This window comes from Ziziphus jujuba, chromosome 2 (genome assembly GCF_031755915.1).
Source record: "Ziziphus jujuba cultivar Dongzao chromosome 2, ASM3175591v1".
Taxonomy (NCBI): domain Eukaryota; kingdom Viridiplantae; phylum Streptophyta; class Magnoliopsida; order Rosales; family Rhamnaceae; genus Ziziphus; species Ziziphus jujuba.
The window spans coordinates 21175854-21195848 of NC_083380.1; the positions used below are offsets into that span (position 1 = coordinate 21175854).

General features: G+C 30.9%; 1 protein-coding gene across 2 annotated transcripts; it reads right to left on the reverse strand.

Moving 5' to 3' along the window:
* Window positions 1-1666: 1666 nt before the first annotated feature.
* LOC107418927 (uncharacterized) lies at window positions 1667-7911 on the reverse strand. 2 transcript variants are annotated; one of them, XM_048473634.2, is made up of 7 exons: window positions 7541-7911; window positions 4430-6208; window positions 4265-4346; window positions 4022-4088; window positions 2986-3171; window positions 2798-2858; window positions 1667-2166 (listed from the first exon to the last, which is right to left on the reverse strand). In XM_048473634.2, the coding sequence occupies exons 2-7, from the start codon at window positions 6000-6002 to the stop codon at window positions 2012-2014; spliced, it is 2124 nt and encodes a 707-aa protein (XP_048329591.2). In that variant the 5' UTR covers window positions 6003-6208; window positions 7541-7911; the 3' UTR covers window positions 1667-2011. The 2 variants fall into 2 exon arrangements, with proteins under 2 accessions (XP_048329591.2, XP_048329592.2); XM_048473635.2 differs by having other exon boundaries at window positions 7505-7911.
* Between the last annotated feature and the right edge of the window lie 12084 nt (window positions 7912-19995).

The following is a 19995-nucleotide window of genomic DNA, read 5'->3' on the forward strand; positions in this document are numbered from 1 at the left end:
ATAAATGATGGTAAATGATAAAACCATTCAAGTGTCCTAATAGGATAATTATTGCACAAATAATACTATATATACAATTATTTTCATAGGCTTATCCTAGTGGTAAGCTTAGCCTATATTACATATATCAAGATACTTTAATTTTACCATAATCATCTATTTAAATTTCCTTATCAGAACTATTCTAATAATATGAAAATTTCTAAATGTATGTGTACTTTCAAGAACCATAGCAGTACTTAAATTCATGATCATTACTTAAAAACAGTATTAAAATAAGCAGAGTGGCAAAGCCAATGGACTGTCTCAGGGAGTTGTTTACACAAATTTTATACTTAAATATTCTATAATATTTGTAAGGAAAATTAAATGTGGAAAAATGTCCATACTAAAGTTAAGCATAAATATGTGTTAAAAAAAAATAAAAAAAAATACTATGCACCAGTCCTGCTTTCTCCCCAACCTAATTAAATAGGAATGGACTCGATGATGTTTAAATGTTTCTTCACCTCTACTTTATATGACCGGGAAGTTAATCAAGAAAGATCTTCCTCAAAAAGTACCAATCTATTAAGCTTACAAGAAATATTTGGACAAAATTACTCTAATGTGGATATTGCCAGACCTTCTAGGAAAGTTGAACTTATATAATTCTTTTTTGTTTATTAGTTTAGAAAATAAAGCAGTTTGCTTCACATAGATTATTGAAGCCAACAAATTCAAAGTAGACATAGATTATTGAAGCCAACAAAATCAAAGTAGAACAAGTCCCATGACTCTGAAGAACTTAGTCAAGAAATATAGGCATGTCTTCAATTTTCTCATCCTTTTTGATGATCACCAATAAATTGATGAAATTCTTGCTTCCACACCAACCCTTTGGTCCCCTGAGGGCTGATAAACTGCACTAGATTAACTAAGACTTCAAAATCTGGTCCAATAAAAGTTTAAAATATTTCAAGTACAATCCCAAAAGGACCCTTTAGGACCAAAATAAACGCCTGTTTCCATCCAACCAATGACAAGATCTAATACATAGAAAAGACCCACATAAACCTCAATATACCATCGTAACGCTTAATAGATACCCTTATTAGCTAGCTCAGAAAGCAATCTCCATTTTCCCAAAAACAGACAACTTTCCTATTTTTTTTTTTTTTTTTAATTAAAATACCTGAGGATTTTCTTTTCTTTTCTTTTCTTTCCATTTGGAATGCCAAACTACACTGGATTAGAATTAAACTCTATAAACATAAGAGTCAGTTTAACTAATGCAATACTCATTCGTTTAACCAATTGTAAAAGTTTCCTACAAACTTTCTTTAGGTTTCCATCAGCATATACACTATCTCTAATATATCAACCATATAATATACATATCATTGGATCTCAATTTCAGTACTGGACCATCAAGATACCAAATATTTTCATCCTTGAGTTAAACACAAACTTAAAATATTGAACAAGCTAAATCTAAATTGAAGCAGCGTATTGAAATCCAATCGTATAACAAAAATCCTCGGAAATTTCAGGTAGTGAATCCTCTGAATCACATCCAATTCAAGGAAGTATAATTGCTTATACTTTAATTTCTTATAGAAGAGTGGAATTGTCAAATAAATAAATAATACAGTCCAAATACGAAAAGGGGAAAGAATCTGGAAACTTTACTAAAATAAAAATTGCATTCTCTCAGATATTCCATTATGAGTACACAGAGTTCATGCGATTGCATGCTCAGTACTTATAACTTCGGATCAATTGGTTAAAACAATGACTTTTACTCTATAACATTAGAATTTATAACTAAAGTGGCAAGCAAGAATACAAAAAATTCAAAGGTCCAAGGTGCAAAAATTGGACCTTGCATCAAGGTGAGTTCTAATCAAGTTGTAAAGTGTATCAGTTTCATCAAACAAAGCTGCCTTAAAATTCAACTGGATAGGATCATTTTCCCATGATTCTCTCATGTTCATAAGTATCAGATAACATATGGCATCCCCATAGAAGGCTATCTTGGTGGTTCAAGAATCTTACAATAAAAATTCCATCTTGGGTTTGATTTAGTAATGGCTTTTTGACCAAAAGGATTCTGCTCCACGTATTTTTGAACATTTTCAGCCATAGCTAACTTTTCCAGATACACTCGAAGATCACCTCCAGGTCCTGCAGTGAAACATAAGTAAAAAATTACAGATATCTCAGCTAGCTCAATACAATAAGTAATCACTGGAATGTATAATACAATATGAGATAACAACTAGGGTAGAAATCATACAGTCTCTTACACCAGGGAACCTCAACTCCCCAAAAATTTAAATTCATGCAAATAGCATACTTAATGGCAAAAGGAAAAAGCAAGAGTCATTGAAGTTCCAAATTGTTTGTACTTTGATCAAGTTCCAAAAAAATTAAAAACTTTCCTGAAAATTTTTTATCCATATTTTCACATGCAAATTAATAGATTTTATCAGGTTAGAAAGTTCACTCTGGGAAATAAGACCTCCACAAAATCTTAATTAAAAATGTTATAACATTAGATAATCATATAACACATCAAAGTATTAGCTATTGCCTTTCAATTACAACGAGAGCAGATTGATTATGGCCATCATCGCAAAAGAAGGCAGATTTACAAAGGAAATATTGACCTAGATGATTAATTTACATGTCTAACAACCATTTAAATGCAACCTTTCATGCACATTTATGCTCAATGCAGCTACAACAAATTATGCTGGTCCCCTTTTTTTTTTTTTTTCCCCCAAATATTTAACCGACTCCAAGTATCTCTCACCTAGTGATGTATCTTCGAAGTCCCTATAGTCATACGAATAGGGGAAAATTGCAGTATTGACCTAAACAATTGAAAGAAAAAAACAAAGAAAATGTATTAGAATTGAGTAAAGTTAGATTGTTGGTAAAAGCAATGTGACTGCATCCACAAAATGAGCTAGACAACATAAGAGAGATAAATCAACTAACCGGATTACGTAAAGCCTTATAGGGTGAATCATCCAACAACAACGTGTTTGTTTGATCATAGTCTCCCCTTTCCCATGGGAGATCAGGATCAAGTTTTTCCCATAATTTTTTAAGTTCCTTCAATACTAGAGGCTTACTTCTATTCTCAATTGTATTGAACCCTGTCATAGTACAGTGGGACTGGTCCTGCATAGAAGAAAAAGTACTATGTAAAAATAAAATGCAATGCAATGATGATTTTAGTAATGGTGCCATCTGATGTAAATGGTAGAGCACTTAGAAAGATGACAACAACAAACACCACCTGACATAAAATGTCAGCTTTGAATTAGTTCATCTTATCAATCTCTCCACCATTTCATTCAGTTCATACACAATTCTTCGACAACTAAGAAGAAAATCATATTATAAAGAATTTTTAAACTTTGAAAAGCTTCTAAGGGCAAAATTAAATGTTTTAACTAGAGCCACAATTGCTTAGAAAACTAGACAGAAAAAAATAAAAAATGAAAAAGAGATAGTCTAGAAGGATGAAATATTGAAAGGCAGCAAACATGAATGAAACTTGAGCAAATATATAGCAACAATGTCATGCTTCCAGACACTACAAAATAATAGAACAAATGTTTAGTTAGAACAGCCAAATTGCAATAAATCATGTTACAGTCACTAAAGATGCCATGAATAAGTAGCACTAGCCATTATTAAAAACAATCTGTTAAGTAGAGAGATGCAATAATTCACTTTAAGCAATAACAAAAAAACATAACAAGGACAAATAGTATATTATAAATCAAATAGAAATCAACATGCCATGCAACATTTTTCAAATTTGAAAATGGCAGTCTCAGGGTTTAAGTGATATAAATTAATACCAATCAATTGCTTAAAATTACAAATCTCGTGTCAGTGTTAAAACTTTGAAAAGAAAAAACAACATTCCATTTTTCCATGGCAGATAGAAAATCAATCTTACGGAAAACGCTGCATTTCAAACTATAGTCAACAATTCTTTGAAATGGTTAAGATAGCTTACCCAGCAAAAGAGCAATTTATGTTTGGAAACTGGCATGAGAAAATTTACCACCGTGTCAATATTTTTCCTAAAAAATAAAAATAAAAATGGAATATCATAAATTTTACAAAATAGAATAACTCTAAAATAAGCTGTTCAAAATATCATGAAACAACAAAATAAGAATACAAATATCTTTGTAAGAACATAGTTACAAAACAACATAATAATAATGACATATGATCATCACAGTCTGAAGATTACTTGGTTCTTGATGACCAAACACCCACATTGAATTTGTCAAAGCAAAACTGTAGAAACTCATCACAATAAGGCCTCTTAAAAACTGCAGAAAGCAAGCAACAATCAAAGTATTAGTTTCATTGTTTGAACAACATAAGGTTAAGGACGTTTAATGCTAATTATCACCTGCTTTTTTTGAAATTACTATGTCCGGTTTGTATTTATTAGGCATACATGCAACAAAATCAACAAGAAGTCCATTCACGTCCAGGATCAGAAGCTTTTTCCTAGCATGGGAAACCAGAGCTCTTTCTGGTGAAACGTCAATCTGTGAAAGCTCTCCATCTTTCACAGAGGTGTCTAAATTAACATCATCATTTAATGCATCGAAATCAGGTGAAGGAGCTTTTTCTAAATTGACATCATCATTTAAAGCATCCAAACCTTGTAAAGGACCTTTTTCTATATTAATATCATCATTTAAAACATCCAAATCTGGCGAGGGACCTTGTTTCAGCAGGATGTTATCAACTTCTAAGGCCTTGCACGAAGGATCACCTGCAGACAAATTATCAGAACCATTACCCCTGCAACTAGAATCTTCCTCAATGTTAGAGGCATCAACTCTTGTATGGACCTCATCCACCTCTACACCATTTTTCTTTTCCATGTGTACTTCAGAGACATTCATATTGTTGTGTCCACAAATTCTATCCTTTAAACCCGTCTTCTTCTTTTTCTTTCTCTTTCTCTTTTTTTTCTCATCTGGAGGTAACACACCAGCAGAATTTGCAGAGTCCTTTTCAGGCATAATATCTTCAATGGCTAGTGTGGAGACACCATGTACCCCTAAAGATATTGTTTCTACGCTAGTTGTAGTTACGTCACCTGGACAACTATTTCCTGAGCAGCCTTTATCACCAAGTAAAACATGATCAACTTCCAATGAACCGGTATTTTCTGTAGTTAACAAATCGCTTTGTTGTGCAGTGGTCAGGGAGCTTTCCTCTACATCAGTTGCATTGGACCTGGCAACTTCCATATCAGAAATCTTTTTCTTCTTTCGTTTCTTCTTCTTTTTCAGGGAGCTTCCTTCAACATCAGTCGCATTGGAACCGGCAACTTCCATATCAGAATTCTTTTTCTTCTTTTGTTTCTTCTTCTTTTTCAGGGAGATTTCCTCTTCATCAGTCGCATTGGACGCATTGCCGGCAACTTCCATATCAGAATCCTTTTTCTTCTTTTTCAGGGAGCTTTCCTCAACATCAGTCGCATTGGACCCAGCAACTTCCATATCAGAATCCCTTTTCTTCTTTTGTTTCTTTTTCTTTTTCTTTTTCTTTTTCTTGGAGCAACTTAAATCCGCATCAGGTGCAGACATTTCTACACTAGTCTTCCCGTTAATACCAGCTGTACACTCAGACGAGGCCCCATCTTGACGACATTCATCTACAATATTGGCATTGTTACTTCCACTCTTAGGCTTCTTCTTCTTTCTCTTCTTTTTAGGAACACGAACTAAATCATTACACGTAGTAGCTGCAGGCTCCATTGTCGTATCCTCCACTTTCAATGAAACCAACCCTGTACTTATACTGACAGAAGATTCTAAAGGAATATCATCCACAGAAGCTGTCCCACATGGATAATCATGGCATACATCAATATTATTATTCAGATTGTTCAGCCCACCAGTGCATCTCTTTCTCTTCTTATTAGGCACAGTATGTGGCTTTTCACAAATTACTGCACTTTCCATATCCACCAACAGATATTCATAAAGAATGCAAGTAACAAAGACGGTTATATCCTTGTATTGTTGTTTCTCATTCTTAACAAAAAAGAAAAGGTTAACTAACGAATACACACAACTAGAAACCAACTTGGAACCACCATTTAATCTCCTGATTTACATCTGACAATATCCATACACCCCATCCATGTCCAAACCTTTTAAGCTACAATCTGAAACAGGAAGCACATAAACCATGAGTAAATGAATGCAATAGGGAAAAAAACAAAAAAGAAAAAAATAGAACTCCTGAGTAATCGTGTATCCAAATTCTAAACTAATATGTTAATAACAAAAAAACAAAAAAAAAAAAAATGCTTAAGCTAGGGCAGTTCACAGCCTTTACTAAGGCAATTAAGATAGTAGACATTGCTAAACAGAACAAATGCAAGATCACTTTAGAGATAATATGCTATGAAAAATAAATTACTTAAGCTAAAACCACGATTTAACAATGTTATGCCAGAAGGCTAATGAATTCCATGAGTCAGAAATTCGGTTATAACCAAATCTTGATCAGAAAAACAAAAGTTTGGTTAGAAAAAAATTGATAAGAACTAAATCTTCACAATCCTATTCTGGAAAAAATCTACATGACTTATCATATATCTAGCTGAAACAAACAGCTCGAGCTCAAGCCAAGCATGACAACCAATATGTTCTTTCCAAAATGGAAGACATTAATTATTGCCTATGACCGAATTATTTGTCAATTGTGGCTAGTCACATTTGAATTTAACCAAAAACAGTTTACAGTTTTCTAGCACTTTCAGGGTACTATTTCAAAAGCACAAGTCAATTATGTCACTTGGAGATGCAACTGAAGAACTTTCAATCATTGATGCAACAAGGCGGACCAAGAAACCAACTAAAACTCAATCATGGTTTCAAAAGCAAACACTAAAATTGATACAATTTCACTTATAAAATAAGTCAAGAGATCCATTCAAAGCGAGTTGATAATAAAACAATATGCTCATGCTTCAAATAATAATTCAAAACATTTAAAACAAATATTCAATCCAAACAGAAAAGTCTCAAGACTTATCTCAGCTGCAATATAATATATAACAAATTTTCATCCAGACCAAATGATTTTTCTTCACTCACTAATTCGAAAATATGTTCAGAATATCCAGAGCAAAATTTAATAACAGATAATTTAACAGAAAAATAACTAAATACAAAGCTCATAACAAGTACCAAAAATTCCCACATTTTAATCAATAGAACACAAATAAAAAAATAATAATAATAAAAAAATACTTTAACAGAAAAAACCAAGTAAATCCAAAGCTCATAACAAGTACCAAGTTCCCACATTTAAGCAACAGAAAAGCTCCTTTATTTCGAACCCAGAAGGAAAAAAAAATACATAAAAAATATAAAGATTAAGCATATTAAATCTTCCTTCAGTTTTCTCTGAAACCAAACAGACAGGCAATGAAACAATAGAAAACACGTCGTACCCAGAAAAACCCAATATGAAAAAACGAAGAAACAACCTCTTATTAGCCAACCAATGTGAAAGCGAACGCCAAATTTCTTCAAAACCCAATCGAGAACAATCCAACTCCAGCAAAATGAAGAAATTGGGTTATATAGAGAGACAGAGAGGAAGTCTGAGAGATTAGCAGAAGACGAAGAAGATGAAAACGAATTAAAGAGTGAGAGACACAGAAAGGATCTAAATGGCTCGCAAAGTGGCGATCGTGAAATTGAACCAGTATTACTCCTTTCTCAAGAGTATCACACAAACTACCAAACACTTTCCATATGCTAGCCGCCGCAGCACGCAAAAGGTCAATTTTAGTCTGGTTTTGTTTCTATTCCATGGAGGAGTCCTTATCTTCTTGTTTCCAAACAGACCGCCGCTTTTTAACTTTTAGATTAGGGTTTCAATTTTACGTTGTAATAAAGCTTTTTTAATGATATAACAATATTCTGAATATTTCTCAAAAACAAAAACGATATTCTGATAAAACAACAGTTTTTATAACTGGACTGTTTATCAACTGTTAATTTCTACTAAAATATACACTAAATTTTTGAATATCAATTTATGTAATAATAAATTATTAGCTTGGATTGAGTTAGAGGTGGGTTTCGATTTGTTTTGATCAATTTTTGGTAAACAGAACTAAACCAAATTGTTAAGAAAAACCAAACTAGATTGAACCAACGATATTGATTTGGTTTAGTTTGATTAGTTTGAATTTTGATCCAACATCATATTGTTTATTAAATTTTAATTTTTCAAAACATTCTAATTTTTAATTTTTAAATAATTTGAACTTATATTATCAATGACTTAAACTAAATAATTTTAAAACATAAAAAAATAAAAAATAAAAACCATATTATTTAGATATTTGTATCCTGTCGAAGTAAGGAACCATGGTATATATGTTTGGAATATATTCCATTTTGAGAGAGTTGAAAAAGCACTATCTCGTTGAAAGGTTTTATATATCCACCATTTCTCAAGGCATTTCTTTAGATGAAGATCCCGTTTTTTTCTCTTTTTAGATGGTAAATATTTCTCAGAACATGGAGTGTGAATCAAACCCATGTTTGAATTGAAATTGAAATACTAACAAGCCAACTTCGTTCCTAGTTTCGCTACCCTGCTTTAGCTCACGATCCTTTTTAAACCTTTACTTTAAGCAGTCCTTGCCCCTTAATCAAGTAGGGGTTCTGCATTTGCAGGCCTAAAGCCTCTTTTTCCTTACAGTAGTGAGGCCAGACCTAAAAGAATGACTTTTCCAGGCATTTCTGCTTATCTTGGATAGGTCAGATATGGCGTGTATAAGGCTAAGACGGAATAAGGCTTGTAATAGATATAACGCTTTAATGTAATAGGCTTTTAGTTAAGCAACTCCCATTTCGCTAATCCTAGTGCTTCGTCCTTACAATGCTTCTCCTTTACTTGGGGTTGAAGTTCCACAATTTGAATAGCCAGCTATTTTTTCATAAGTGAGGTGAGGTACTTCTTTCGGTTTGAATAGGAGGTAGCCCTTTTTTGGTTGAAGTAGACCCGACTTTGGTCGTAGTCAGTTCAAACACATAAACCCAGTCTTTCTAGTTAGGGGAGGAGAGGTGGTTGATTGACAAACTATCTCTATCCCATCTCGACACACGACTAGCTATGATTAGTCTTCTTTGTCCATGCTTAGTATTTTTTATGATATCACTAAAAAATGAAAAGCGAGGGAAGCAGCAGCTGTATGGCTATATATCCATTTCAATATCCGGATTATGCCCATACACACGGGTTCTTCTATTGAAGGGGTTCCCCTTCTTCTATGTGAGGTGGGGCATACCTAAGAGCGAAACCTAGATAGAATGCGGAGTGCCGGCCCCAGCCGGAGATACAGTTTCCATGCTTACCAGCTCTTACCATTGCTGCCTATAAATATAGGTGGGAGGTAGGCAAAGGTAGCTTGCTTCTCTTCTCCTAGGCTACTACACATGTTATTCGCAAAGAAAAGGTAGCAAGCGGTTCTTTGCTTAGTAGAGCTACCGGCCACCGGACGACGACTACTTCTTGTTCTCGGCCGGCCGCTTCTTTTGATTTGATTATTAGTTCTAATCCTAGACTAAAGAAGACGCTCCAATATTAAACAAATTATATATATATATATATATATATATAGCCAATTCGATTTGATTTGATTTGAAATAAAAATTATCCAAATTAAACTAAACCAAATCTATTCAACTATATCAATTTGATTAGTTCAAATCAGCTTATATCTGCCCTCCATAGAATAAACGAATGAACTCATAAATATTTGTCACATCAAATGTGCTAAAAAGTTTGTTAAAGGTGGGAGATGGTTCTTTTGTGCACATTTGGTAAGATTCATAGATTCCATGAAACTAAAATTTTAAAGCTACTCTAAATGATGAAAGGTTTGTTTTGTTCCCAAGGCTAGTTTATTTGCTTTTTGAACCTCAAATTGTTGACAGGGATAAAGAATAAGTATTGAAAATCTTTGAGCCAACAACAACTTCAAATATTTTAAGATTCCATTAACAAAAAAATAGTTGGGGACAAAATGGAAATTCTAATTTAAATTAATTTTTTCAATGGACATTGCATGTTCTAGCTGCAGATATGCTACTTTATTACTTAAAATGATTTGAACTTTTAGATTTCCAAATGCTAAAACTTATTTTATGGGCTTTTGATTCCAAAACTCCTCCCTTTAAATGTGTATATATATATATATATCTATACATATATAAGGGAGAGTTCATCATACAAAGGTTTTTAACAAATATTTTTGATGAAAGATCTTTATCTTTAAATTTATTCGACCTAATGATATAGGTTTGTCCTCTTTAAAGCCCTTAAAATTCTTATACTCATATCCAAAGACTTTCTATTTTCAATAAACATAAATGACATTTATTTACCATGCACAAATTAATTATTTTAGAACACATTTCTCTCTCCTCATTTATTCGTTTTTTCTATATACAAAACAAATCTATGAATATTTTCACTGGTTTAACTTTTTTAAAAAAGAAAAATGGTAAACTTCCTCAAACCTTAAACAATTTTAGTTTTGTTCAATTAGGTATTGTCAAGATATATATAACCAAACACTATTAATTATCATCTTGATTCCAGGTGTGTGTGTATATATATATATATATATATATATATATTTTTATATATTTTTATCAAAATTAGTTGATACTTGAATATCACAAATTGTGCTATCACTTGAATTAAGATTACTAGTTCTAGATATTGATCCTTTAGTTTTATTTTATTTTATTTTTTTGTTTTGGGTCTAATTCTATCTATTTATACATATAATCGTTAAAAATGTAAATTTATGATAATTTACTTGCAAAATTTAATTATAGACATTAATTCAGTCCATTTAGCATTTAGGGAGAAAAAAAAAAAAACTCACTTATTGACCATGTGGGACTATGTTTTCCTTGTAGAGAAAGATAAATAAATGAGGAGAGAGAAATGCAATTGGAAGAGTTAATTTGTGCATAGCAAATAAATATTGTTTATGCTTTACTTGTTAGATATTTTATACGGACCAATCATAATTATCTGAATCACTTATAAAGCTTATTTGTGTTAGTAGTGGAACCGATTTATTTATTAACTTTTGTAATAGGATCCTAAAATTTATATTATTTCTAATACTTCAGTTGATCCATTAGACTGAAGGATTTATTCTCTCTTAAAGCTCAATTAGTTTATTTCTTATTTTATTATTATTACATTACTATATTATATTTATTATTTATTTAATTTATTTATTTTATTATTATTGTTGTTGTTATTATTTAGTCTTGTTATCTCTTAAAGCCTAATTGGCCTATTCTCTATTTTATAATTATTATATTATTATATTATATCTATTTATTTATTTGTTTGTTTGTTTATTATTATTATTATTATTATTATTATTATTATTAGTATATATATATATATAGGGAAATAAATTATTAGTCAATTTAGTATTATACATGTGATAGACAAATTAGGACTTGAGGCATCTATGGTGTTTGTTTGGTGCAAATTTGAAAGAAAAAGATTGGAGAGGAGTGTGTCCATTCAACACTATTCCTGAGTTCTTAATTTCTTTTTTGTAGAATTAATATTTATAAAATTCAATGGTTGTGAGAGAAGGTTGGTAAATCTTATTTATTATATATTAAAATACAGCATATTAAGTTTCTAGTGCTTTCAATTATTATTCTGTCAATTGATTCATTATTTTCGTACTAACAATTGGTATCAGAGCTATGCATACATTAATTATTGGGTTATGATCTGTGATTTATCATGTTATTTTCGAGCAATGATTTATACTTTATAATCAGTGTTTATGATCTATTTAGCCCTATTGATATATATATATATATATATATATATATATATATCATTTTAATATGTGATCACTGATCTGCGAGATGTGCAAAATTGATTTATGGTTTTTTGTTTTGATGATTATTTTGTCATTTATCGAATTTTATATTTTCAATAAACCGATTGTAAGCAAATTTTATGGGAAACTTGTTTCTAACTACAATTGAGATCTAATTCTATGTTTAAACTAATTTCGAATGTCAAGGAGTGCCTTTGGCCATTCAATTTGCTTCTGGATTGTGTAAATTGGACGAATATATATATATATATATATATAATTTGTTTTCTGCAAGTTCTTATAATAAAAAAAATATTGTTTTAGGCTAAATTTATGACCTGGGCTATGTTGGAAATTGATTTTTGGGTTGAATGGAGGGATTTAGAAGCTTCAATTTGGTTTGAAATTATGTAAATCTAGCAACTCATCGAAATCAAGGGCTGATGTTTTTTTTGGGTTTGGGCATCATTTTTGGTTCATTTTCAGTCAAAATTAATGACGGTTAATTATTGCCCATTGAAAGACGGATAGATTGGCACCAGGATGTCGAAAAACAGAACTTGGATGTGTGTTTTCCAATGGGATAGGGGAAGCAAGCCACATGACTCATTAACCAACAAATCAGGTCAACCCTCGACCTTGCTGGAGGTTAGAGATGAGTTGATATCAGCACACATCATATGCTGATGTCAGCAACTTATTTAAAAAAAAAAAAGAAGCTATTTTTAAAAAAAAAATTATTTATTTTATATATAATGTTTTATTTTATTTAAGAAAAAAAAAGTATCTCCATTCCTAATTTTGTTTAATTAAAATGCCCAAGGTTCAAATTAAATATTGTTAGTTAAATTTCCATCGAAAGCCTTTATGCCATGTTTGACATAGTGATGAGAATTGACTAAGTGTTTGTTTATCACAAGATATCTAAACCATGAATTGTCATGAGGTTTAGTACCTAGTTGGCAAAATGATATGGAATTTTAAGTACTCACTTGACTTTAAACTTAATTTATCCATATTATGAAATTACCAGTATAATAAAAGTTGACATAATAAATGAAATTTTATAGATTTGTCTATTGTGATATTTAATTTATCCAAATTATAACTGTCTATGTGAAGTTGGCATAGTGGATAGGATGTCTAAGTGCTTGTCTATCACAAAACTTAGTTTGTCTATTTCATAAAATTGTCAATGTAGGTTATTGTCTCCTACTTATGAACTAGCATCCATATGAGTGATTAGACTACCACGTCGATGGTTTAATTAATTGATATGATGCTTGAAATAGCAGTGAAAGTTGACTGAATACAATGAATCGTAGGTTTTAAGTTACCATGTTGGTGACTTAGTTTAACAAATTTGATTGTAATGATTTGATTAAATGTCCCTAGCCAATGTAAGGGTATCTTTTAGGCTATAAGAACGCTAGCGGTATTATATTCGCATAGTCTTTATCATGTAATACATTCTTGTTTTTGCTATTTCCATAGTTGAGAGCACCCTTTAATATTCTGCCTATGAATGCCATGATAATATTGAATAAACTAATTATGAGAAGCAGTGAAAGATTTTGATAATGATCTTGATTCTTATAAAGCTATATTCAGCTTTAGAAATTGATTCACTAGAGATACTAAATAATTATAGTACTGTCAAGGCTAAATGTTATGTAAGGACTTGAAGCACTTGTATAAGTGCTTTGTGATGGTCATGGAAAATCACATGGATGACTTTGAATTTTTCAAGTGTTCTAAAGATGGACATTGTGAATATGCTCATGAGTTGGTTTAGTTAGAAATTATCAATTTTGATACATTAAGAAACATCACTATTTGATTTTATTGAACTTTATTGTGTATGATGGAGTTAGTAGTGTGAATATGCTTATCTTGAAACTTTCCTCTTATTATATCAAGCTCATGGACCTTAATAAGAACATTGGTGATTAGTACTTTTTACTATAATGAGAAGCATTCCGTCTCTTTTAACAATATTAGTTCAAGCCTCAACACATTAGGGAAGTTTGAATATAGTTTGGAGGAGTTAACTATTATTCTCTTCAAAGAGAATGATAACATTAAGCAGAACCGGTCTAAGTCTTTTGCTATGGTGACCAATTAAGATAACAAATTCAAGTGTTTTTCTTAAAAAGATATGACAAAGTCAGAAGCCTCTTTGGCACAAAAGGTGATATGTCTTCAACAAGTGGAAAGAAAGAATTCTTTTATGAATAGTGATACTTTATCTACATTTTCATCAACTGTTGAAACTTGTTGGCTTAATAAAAGATGATGATGAATATTAAGCTGCTTAAGACTAGCCTTTGTAAAACTTTATATGGCATTATTTGGTATTTTATTACCTATATTAATGACTTTTCTTATTATTGTCCTGTTATGGATACGTTGAAATTATTAGCGAGAAGTTAGACTCATTGATTACTTCTAAGAGTTCGAGGTGAAGATAAAGTTTCAGAAGAATAAAAAGTTGATGGCTGTGATATAGATGGTGATTATTGTGATAGATATAATGAGACTGGACAGAACCCAAGATCGTTCACAATTTATTTGTGTGAGTGCGACACTGAGTGTAGTTTACAATACCTGGCACTCCTTATCAAATGGCATGGTTGAAAGAAAGAACCGCACTTTACAAGATATAGTGTGGTGTGTGTTGGCAAGTTTTCTTATAATGACAATTATGCCTAATTTACATCTTTTTCTTGTGTATGAGGTTGTAAAGCTAAGATTAAGATTTATAATTCACATATTAAGAAGTTGGATCCGAATAATCTTTAATGGTTATTTTATTGGTTCTTGTAAAAAATCGATGGGTTCTAAATTTTATTGTCTATCTCACACCATCGGAGATAGTTAAGCCAAACATGGCTATATATTTTTAGGATATTTTAGTTTTGTGAGAACAAAGATCCAAAGGTGCTTTTTTACATAGAGGAAAGTATATTCATTTCCACTATTGATGTTTCTGCTAGAAATATTGTTGGCCTGAAAGTTGTGCAACTAGTAGCAATCAGGACCAAACCCACTGAGATAGAATGAGATAATTTGGTTGTAGCTGCTGTTAATATGTGCATTTTAAGAAGGTCACAGAAGGTTCGAAGACTCATTATACCTGATAACTATGAGGTTTGTTTGCAGAAAATGAGTTGGATATAAGTGATAGTTGGATTCAATCACCTATGGAGAAGCCATAAGTAGTTCAATGACTAACTTTTGGTTAGATGCAATAAAAGATGATATGACATTCATAACATCAAATAATGTGTAGGTTTTTTTTTAGTTACTTGAAAATAGTAAATCTTGAAAATAGTAAACCTTTTAAGTGCAAATTAAGAGCAAGAGAAAAACTATAATGGTCAAGTGAACAGGTATAATGCTAGACTTGTTACTGAAGGGTTTAGCTAAAAGGAGGGAATTAACTATAAAGAGGCGTTATCACGACCAATGTGGACGGGTGCTAAACACTGGTGGGTTGCCTGGTATTTAATCCCATATCATTTGGGTATAGATCAGAGAATGTTTCAAATATAATAATAATCACTCTCAAAACACCGAGAATTTTCCAGAATGGTTGGCTTCAGGATTCGAAAGAACTCCTATGTTAAGCACTCTTAAGGGAAAGCAATCCTAGAATGGGTGACCTCCTAAGAAACCTTAGAAAGAAACTCCATACCGAATGTGGTGACTAAATTGGGAACAATATCAATAGAGAGTGACAGATCCTCCACTGGAGGTGAGATGTTATAAATGATATTAAAGCATGTACTTGGCTAGAATGTGCTACCAAAGATGCTGGACCCCAATGGGGATGGATTATGATGACCATTATGGGCGGGTGTTGGACATTGGTAGGTTATCTGATATCCAATTCCACATCATTCGAGTATAAATCAGAGGATGATTAAAATGTAATAATAATCAATTTCATGACACCGAGCCTTTTTTAGAGCGATTAGCTTCAAGGTTTGAAAGAACTCCAAAGTTAAGCATGCTCAGGTAAGAACTATCCTAGGATAGATGAGAAACTCTGAACAAAAAATCTCATGCTAAGTACAGTGGCTAAATTGGGGACAATATTAGCAGAGAGTGATAGGTCCATCATTGGAAACGGAGTGTTATAAACGTTGTCTCATATATATACAAAGGATTCTTTTAGAATCATTGTGGAAATTATGATTCACCTTTACTTCAAGTTGTGTTATATGGATGCTAAAACTATCATTTTGAATGGAGATTTGTATTCGGATGTGTACATATATATATATATATAGATATATATGGTCCAATCATCTAGCTTTTAAGTATTGGGGAATGAAAATTTGTTTTGTAAGTTTAAAAAGTCTCTTTATGGTATTAATTTAAGTTTTGGGGAAGTGGTATCTTAATTTTAATAAAGTTATCATCTAAAAGAGTTTTCAGGAGAATGATGTTGATCTATGCATATATTAGAGGGTCAATGAGAGCAATTTAATATAATATTGTATGTTGAAAATTTACTCTTGGCTTTTATTGATACTAATCTATTAATTGAGACAAAACTGTTGTTGTGTAGCTATTTTGATATAAAAGATCGTAAAGAGGTTTCGTTTATACTAGAAACAAAGATTCTTCAAGACAAAGCTAATTATGTATTGTAGTTGTCTCAGTTAGAGCATATGTTGATAGGATTGTGAAAAGTTATAATATGCATAATGTTCTCCTAATATGGTATCAGTGGTAAAGGTGGTGAACTCTCTAGTGATTTATGTCCCAATAATGAGAGAGTTATAAAAAGGACAAATAAGAATAGTCTAGTATTCTTTTGCATTTAGCAGTTTGATATTCACTCGAGACTGTGCACTATTGGATATTATTTATATTGTGTGTATGTTCTAGTAAATGCTTGAGTAGTCTTGATTATGTGTATTATGAAACAACCATCTTTGTTTTGAGATTAGCTCACTATTATTTTGATGCAGTAGAGTTTTGTGAGCTGATTATGATCGCCATATATATATTGATGATTTAAAATTCTAACACTGGGAATGTCATTTATCATGGCAGTAGAAGTTGTTTTATGAAGTAGTGTTAGACAAATACTTACAGCTTCATTGATTGTAAATGCAGAGTATGTGGTATGTTTTGAGACTATGACACATGTTTTTGAGTGCAATTTTGTTATACAGCCAATAATATGGTTATGTGATAATTTCGCAGCTATATCATTTGTTAAGAATCTCATTTTGCTGTGTACACACCTATTACAATATGGTGGCAGATCTACTGATCAAAGCTAATCTATAGACTTATTTGAGAAGCATGTGTCCTTGTATAGGATTGAGGAGTAGTTGAGACTGTTATAGCTTAATGAAAGTTTTATAATTTATGATAATGTTTATGTTGTATGTTACAGTACGCAATATGTGTATGTATATGGATCATTATTTATATATATGAGATGTCTATTACACATGTTGTTGCTTTTTGTACTTGCAAGCCTATTTGAGACTTTAATCTTTGTATACATATATACATTAATCCATAGGTACCATTTCTGTTTGCAATGTGTTTGAATGAATAGTATTATGTGTTGGAGAATTGCATGTGGTAAGGTAAAGCTCTATTAACTAGTCTGAGTTTATGGCATGCAAAGTGCTTAGTTGAAATAGTATTCAGTTTTAAGAGATTTACTAGAAAAATCTTTACCATCTAGTTTGATATATTGTTGTGCCACGTCAACATGTTATATATTTATAGGAAATGGTATTTTGTTTTTGGAGATTATGTAGTAAGTGAGTCTGTTATTTTATGTGATGGTTATGCAGTCCAAATGGAAAATTATTAGATATTTTATATGCACTAGCCATAATCATGTAACTCATTTACAAAGTTTATTTATACTAATAATGGAACTGGCTTGTTTACTAATTTTTGTAGTAGAATTTTTGGACACACATTCTCTTTAATACTTTAGTTGGTCCACTAGATTGAACAACATATTCTCTCTTAAAGCCAAAGTGGCTTATTTTATTGTTATTATATTACTATATTATATTTATTTATTTTATTATTTTTATTATTATTATTATTATTATTATTTTGTGTGTGTGTGTATATATATATATATATATATATATGCATATATATAAATTGAGAAATAAGTCATTAATCAATTTAGTACGATACATACTATAGACAGATTAGCACTTAGAGCATCTATGATGTCTGCTTAGTGAAAATTTAAAAGAGAAACGTTAGAGAGATGTATATCTATGAGATACTATTCCTGAATTCTTGATCTCTGTTTTGTAGGATTAATATTCATAAAATTCAATAGCTATGAGTAAATGTTAACAAATCTAATTTGCTATATGTTAAAATACAGTATATACATGTGTGTAGATACTATATTTATAATGCTTTAAATTATTATTCTATTAATTGATTTATTTTTTAGCGCTTACATTACTTAAAATAAATACTTTTTGGATATGCGTATATAATTTTGAACAAGAGCTTGAAAGAAAACAAATCAATACCATTAGATTAGATAAATTTAAAGTTGAGGATTATTTGTCAAAAATCTTTGAATGGGAACCCTTCCCCATATATATATATATATATATATATATTATTCATCTATAATGGGGAAAAATGCTCATCATTTAGTGAGTGTCCAATGCATATCATTTTTAAAATATATGGATATTATCATTTACCTGCATATCCTTTTAAAAATACATATTAAATACTCACCACGTACCATAGCAAAATTATATTATATATATATATATATATATATATGTATATTTCTTCTTCTAAGATTCAAGTTGTAGAAGTAGAATGTCCGGTGTAGGTGAGAGTTTGAAAACGAAACTTATCTTTGCAAACTTTGCTCAAGTTATATGATAGTCTATGAGGTTTAAGTGCTGATATGTATAATTTTCAATTACGCTAGTTGATCTCCTTAATTGTGGTCTCCTCTGCTGAAATGTTTGGTGATTGAAAAAGAAAAAGACTTTGTACGTTGGGCTTCTATTGCTTGTGGATCACATTCGGCCAAGTCCAAAATACAGTTGTTCATTTTCAGCATACCATTAAAGAGATAATTTGGTGAACCATAGATTTTGGGAGGTAAAATTTGTGTACAAGTCGAATCAACTATCTCCAAAAGAATACTTCATCATCATTGCAACTTGTGGAGTCCTCCAATTGGAATGATCAAACTCAATGTGGATGGATGAAAGAATTTCTAAACATGGATCAATGTTTGGGCTCATTGCAAAGATGAGATTTTGTCAGATTTGACCTACAAAAAGCAATATTGTTAATCCTACTATTTGTGTGGCGTTGAAAATTTCTATGACCAAGGATGATTGTTTTGTTCAACATGAGAATTTGATTCTTTTCTTTCCATTTCTGCATTAATTCTACTTCATCTAATTTTTGTTTGGGAAAGTTCATGTAGAAGAGACAAACGCTTTGTGGTATATATATATTTTAATTCTTGTTTGCTCCATGTTTTGTGTCGATGGGGAAGTGTTTTTATTATTCTTCCTGGATTAGCAGCAGGAAGGGGGAAAAAAATGTTAGATACAAATGCCGGAACTCATTTTAATATTATACACAGAAATTATATTAAACCCTTTTAAATTATTAGCCTTTCTTTTTCTTGAAATTATATATATATATTGGGTATGGGAGTGTAGGTCATTTGAACTCAATTAATAGCTACCTATAAATAACGTTTAACTTTATAATTAACTCCTTAGACTATGAAAAATATACAATGAGTATATATTAATACATGATAAAAAAAAATAAAAAATAAAAAAGTACATATTAATAAATAATAACACATTTTTAAAAAAAAAAAAAAAGTAAAGCTAACGAATAAGTTTTTTTGTCAACAATTCTTGTTATACTATTGCTAAAGAAAACATATTTTTAAAAAGTAAAAATTTAAATATTGCTTGTACATAATTTCGTGTAAAAAGTAATAATAATTCATTGTTCTACGAAGAAGAAAAAACGTATATAAATATGTTATA

Coding starts and splice junctions, on each gene's coding strand:
- LOC107418927 (XM_048473634.2), bottom strand. CDS start 6,002: ATGGAAAGTGCAGTAATTTGTGAAAAGCCACATACTGTGCCTAATAAG. Junction 4,089..4,264: donor GTTTGGTCATCAAGAACCAA/GTAATCTTCAGA, acceptor TTTATTTTTTAG/GAAAAATATTGACACGGTGG. Junction 2,859..2,985: donor ATAAGGCTTTACGTAATCCG/GTTAGTTGATTT, acceptor TCAATTGTTTAG/GTCAATACTGCAATTTTCCC.